The 3,222-nt window shown below is 74.5% G+C and overlaps 1 protein-coding gene across 1 annotated transcript in view; it reads left to right on the top strand.

Moving 5' to 3' along the window:
- Positions 1-491: 491 nt before the first annotated feature.
- AURANDRAFT_63657 (hypothetical protein) overlaps positions 492-3,222 on the top strand; it is a gene marked incomplete at both ends in the record, with an annotated part of 4,673 nt that continues 1,942 nt past the window's right edge. Inside the window, 2 exons of the mRNA XM_009038012.1 lie at positions 492-1,225; positions 1,400-3,069. Coding sequence (XP_009036260.1) covers positions 492-1,225; positions 1,400-3,069 — 2,404 coding nt within the window. The remainder of the gene's footprint in view (positions 1,226-1,399; positions 3,070-3,222) is intronic.

Below are 3,222 nucleotides of genomic sequence, written 5' to 3'. Positions count from 1 at the left end.
TGTCGCAGTCGCTCTCGTAGCTCAGGTGCGGCCAGAGGGGGTGCGCGTCGTAGTGCGCCTTGTTCGTCTCGTTGATGAGCTTGAGCATGCAGTCCGCGTCCTTGTAGGGGATGTCGTGAAACTGCCCGCACAGGCCCATCCACGCGCGCACGAGGAAGGGGAAGCCCACGAGGCCCATCATGATGGGCTTCAGCCCGGGGATGCCCCCCGTCTTCGTGGCCGTCGCCATCCTGGTACAGAAGGCGGGCTGGCTGCCACAGTCACACTCACGTGGATTGTTTATGATCACACTTTCTAGATGTTGCCCAAGTCTTGAGGTCGTCGCTGAAGGAATTGCCTGGAGCTTACAAGGGGATATAAATCTAGACTATTATTTACTATTTATTACCCCTTGGAGCTTACGAAGAGCTGGCGCATGGGCAGGGCCTTTGAGAGCTGGCACCCAAAAGACGCATCTACTTGCACCGCCATGACCATATTGTAAACGCGCCATGGACCTCCGCGGCCGCCTGGACCGGAGCGGCGACCTGCAGACGTCGCTGCGGAGCAGCGTCGGCGGGCGGAGCAGCATCTCCGAGCTCGACACGCGGGACCTGCAGGACTTCCTCGCCGACGACTACGTCGAGACCTACGAGGGCCCGCGGACGCCCGCGCGGCCGCCGCGGGCGCGCGGCGGCGGCGACGGCGCGGCCGCGGCCGCGCGAAGCGGGCCGCCGCCGGCGGTCGTCGCGCTCGCGCCGCGCGGCGGCGTCGCGACGAGCGCGCGCGCGCGGCTCCGCGCGGACGACGGCCGCCGCCTCGTCAACGGCTACGAGCTCCTCGGCGAGCTGGGCCGCGGCGCCTTCGGCACCGTCGAGCTCTGCGAGCGCCGCGGCGACTTGTACGCGGTGAAGATCCTGCGGAAGTCGCTCCTGCGCAAGGCGCGGACGGGCCGGGGCCGGGGCGCGAACGCGCTGGCGGACGCGCGGCGGGAGATCGCCATCATGAAGAAGCTCGACCACGCGAACCTCGTCGGCCTCGTCGAGGCCGTCGACGACGAGAAAGCGGGGAAGCTCTACCTCGTGCTCGACTACGTCGACTGCGGCCCCGTCCTCGAGCGCCGGAAGAGCGGCGACCCGCCCTACGTCGCCATCGACGCCGTCGCCGCGCGCGCGGCGTGCCGCGACGTGCTCCGCGGGCTCGAGTACCTCCACGCGTCGGGCGCCTGTGTGGATTCCAACCGCCGGTTTGGGGGGTCCCCGCCAAACTTCAGAACTCTCTAGCTCGGTCAAATCGACGTCGATTCGGCTGATTTTTGGACGGATCGATTGTTCTCGTTAAATTCTCGAAGCATAGAAGAAGAGCTCGCGTCGAAACCGTCGCACATTGAAGTCGGGTTGAAGATTTGTAATCCGCGCAGGTCGGGCGTCGTGCACCTCGACGTCAAGCCCGAGAACGTGTTGTTGACCTCCGGCGGCGTCGCCAAGCTCTGCGACTTTGGCGTGTCGCGGCTCGCGCGGGGCGGCGCCGGCGACGCCGCCGTCTTCGCGTCGACGCCGGCCTTCTCCGCGCCCGAGCTCTGCGGCTACGGCGCCGGGAGCGCCGCCGCGCCCGCCGTCGACGCCTGGGCGCTGGGGGCGACGGTCCACGCCATGGTCTCGGGGGCGCCGCCCGTGCCGCGGGGCACGCCCGCGGCGACGGTCGCGCGCCTCGGCGCCGGCGAACGCGTCGTCCGACCGACGGGCGACGGCCGCCTCGACGCGCTACTCGCGCGGCTTTTGGACGTCGACGCGACGACGCGCGCGACGATCCCCGAGGCCATGGCGAGCCCCTGGCTGGACCCGCCCATGACACCCGTGGCCTACGTCGGCGCCGCCGTGCGGCCCGAGGACCTCGAGGCGGCGCTCACGGCCCGGTCCGCGCGGCCGGCCGCGGGCCGGCTCCGCGCGGCCGTCGGCGGCCTCGCGCGGCGCGCGCTGGGCCGCGGCGCGGCGCTCCCGGAGACGCCGACGCGGCGCGACCGCGCCCTCGACGCGCTGCGCTGCTCGCTCTCGGGCGGCCGCGCGGGCTCGGACGACGACGGCTTCGACGGCGCGGAGGCGCTGTCGGACTCCGGCCTCGACGCGACCTTCGACGCGCTCTGCGGCGTCGGCGACGGCGACGAGAGCGACGACGACGGGGGCCCCTGGCCGGCGATCTTTGGGGGCGAGCGGCTCGGGCCGTGCTTCGTCGCCGTCGCCGCGTCCGCGGGCGAAAGACGCGCCGCCACGGAGGACGCGTGGGCCGCCGTCGTCCGCGGCGACGGCGCCGCGGTCCTCTGCGTCTTCGACGGCCACGGCGGCGCCCAGGCGGCGGCGTGGCTCGCGGAGCGCTTCCCGGCGTACGTCGACGCCGCGGCGACGCCGGACGACGTGTCGCGCGCGTTCGCCGCCGCGGACGCGGACCTGCTGCGCCACCTCGACGACGTCGACTCGTCCGCGGGCGCGACGGCCGTCGTGGCCGTCGTCTCGGAGCGCGCCGTCGTCGTGGCGAACGTCGGCGACTCGCACGCGGCGCTCGCGCCGGCGCGCGGCCCCGCGGCGACGCTGTCCGCGGCCCACGGCCTCGGGGGCGACCCGGGCGAGTTCGAGCGCGTCAAGGCGTCCGGCGCGCACTGGGCCAACGGCGGCCGCGTCAACGGCGTGCTCCGCGTGTCGCGCGCCTTCGGCGACCGCGACTTCAAGGGCGCGCGCGCGCGCGCCGCCTGGCGCGCGAACTACGCGGCGGACCCGATCATCGCCGCGCCCGCCGTCGTCGCCCGCGACCGGCGCGCGGACGACGCGGTCCTCGCGCTCGCGACGGACGGCGTCGGCGACGCGTTCCCGGACCCCGCGGGGCCCGCGGCCTTCGCGCGCGCGCGGCTCCGGGCCCACGGCGACGTCGACCGCGCCGCGCGGGAGACCCTCGCCGAGGCCCGCGCGCGCGGCGCCACCGACGACGCGACGCTCGTCCTCGTCGACCTCGCGCCGCGGCCGAGCGACGCGAGGGCGCCGGATGCCACGCCGCCGCCGCCGAGCGGCGATGCCGCGCCGCCGCCGCCGCCGAGCGACGGTGCCGCGCTGCCGCCGCCGCCGCCGCCGCCGCCGCCGCTCAGGAGCCAGAAGGCGAGGGTCGCGTGGAAGTTGAGGGGGGTCGGTGGCGCCCTCGGCGCCCTCGGCGCCCTCGGGACGGGGGCGCCGCCCCCTCGCTCCGACGCCCTCCGCT

Source organism: Aureococcus anophagefferens (assembly GCF_000186865.1).
Source record: "Aureococcus anophagefferens unplaced genomic scaffold AURANscaffold_7, whole genome shotgun sequence".
Lineage (NCBI taxonomy): Eukaryota > Pelagophyceae > Pelagomonadales > Pelagomonadaceae > Aureococcus > Aureococcus anophagefferens.
The sequence above is the reverse complement of the archived record's forward strand: the minus strand, read 5'-3'. Positions and strand labels throughout refer to the sequence as shown.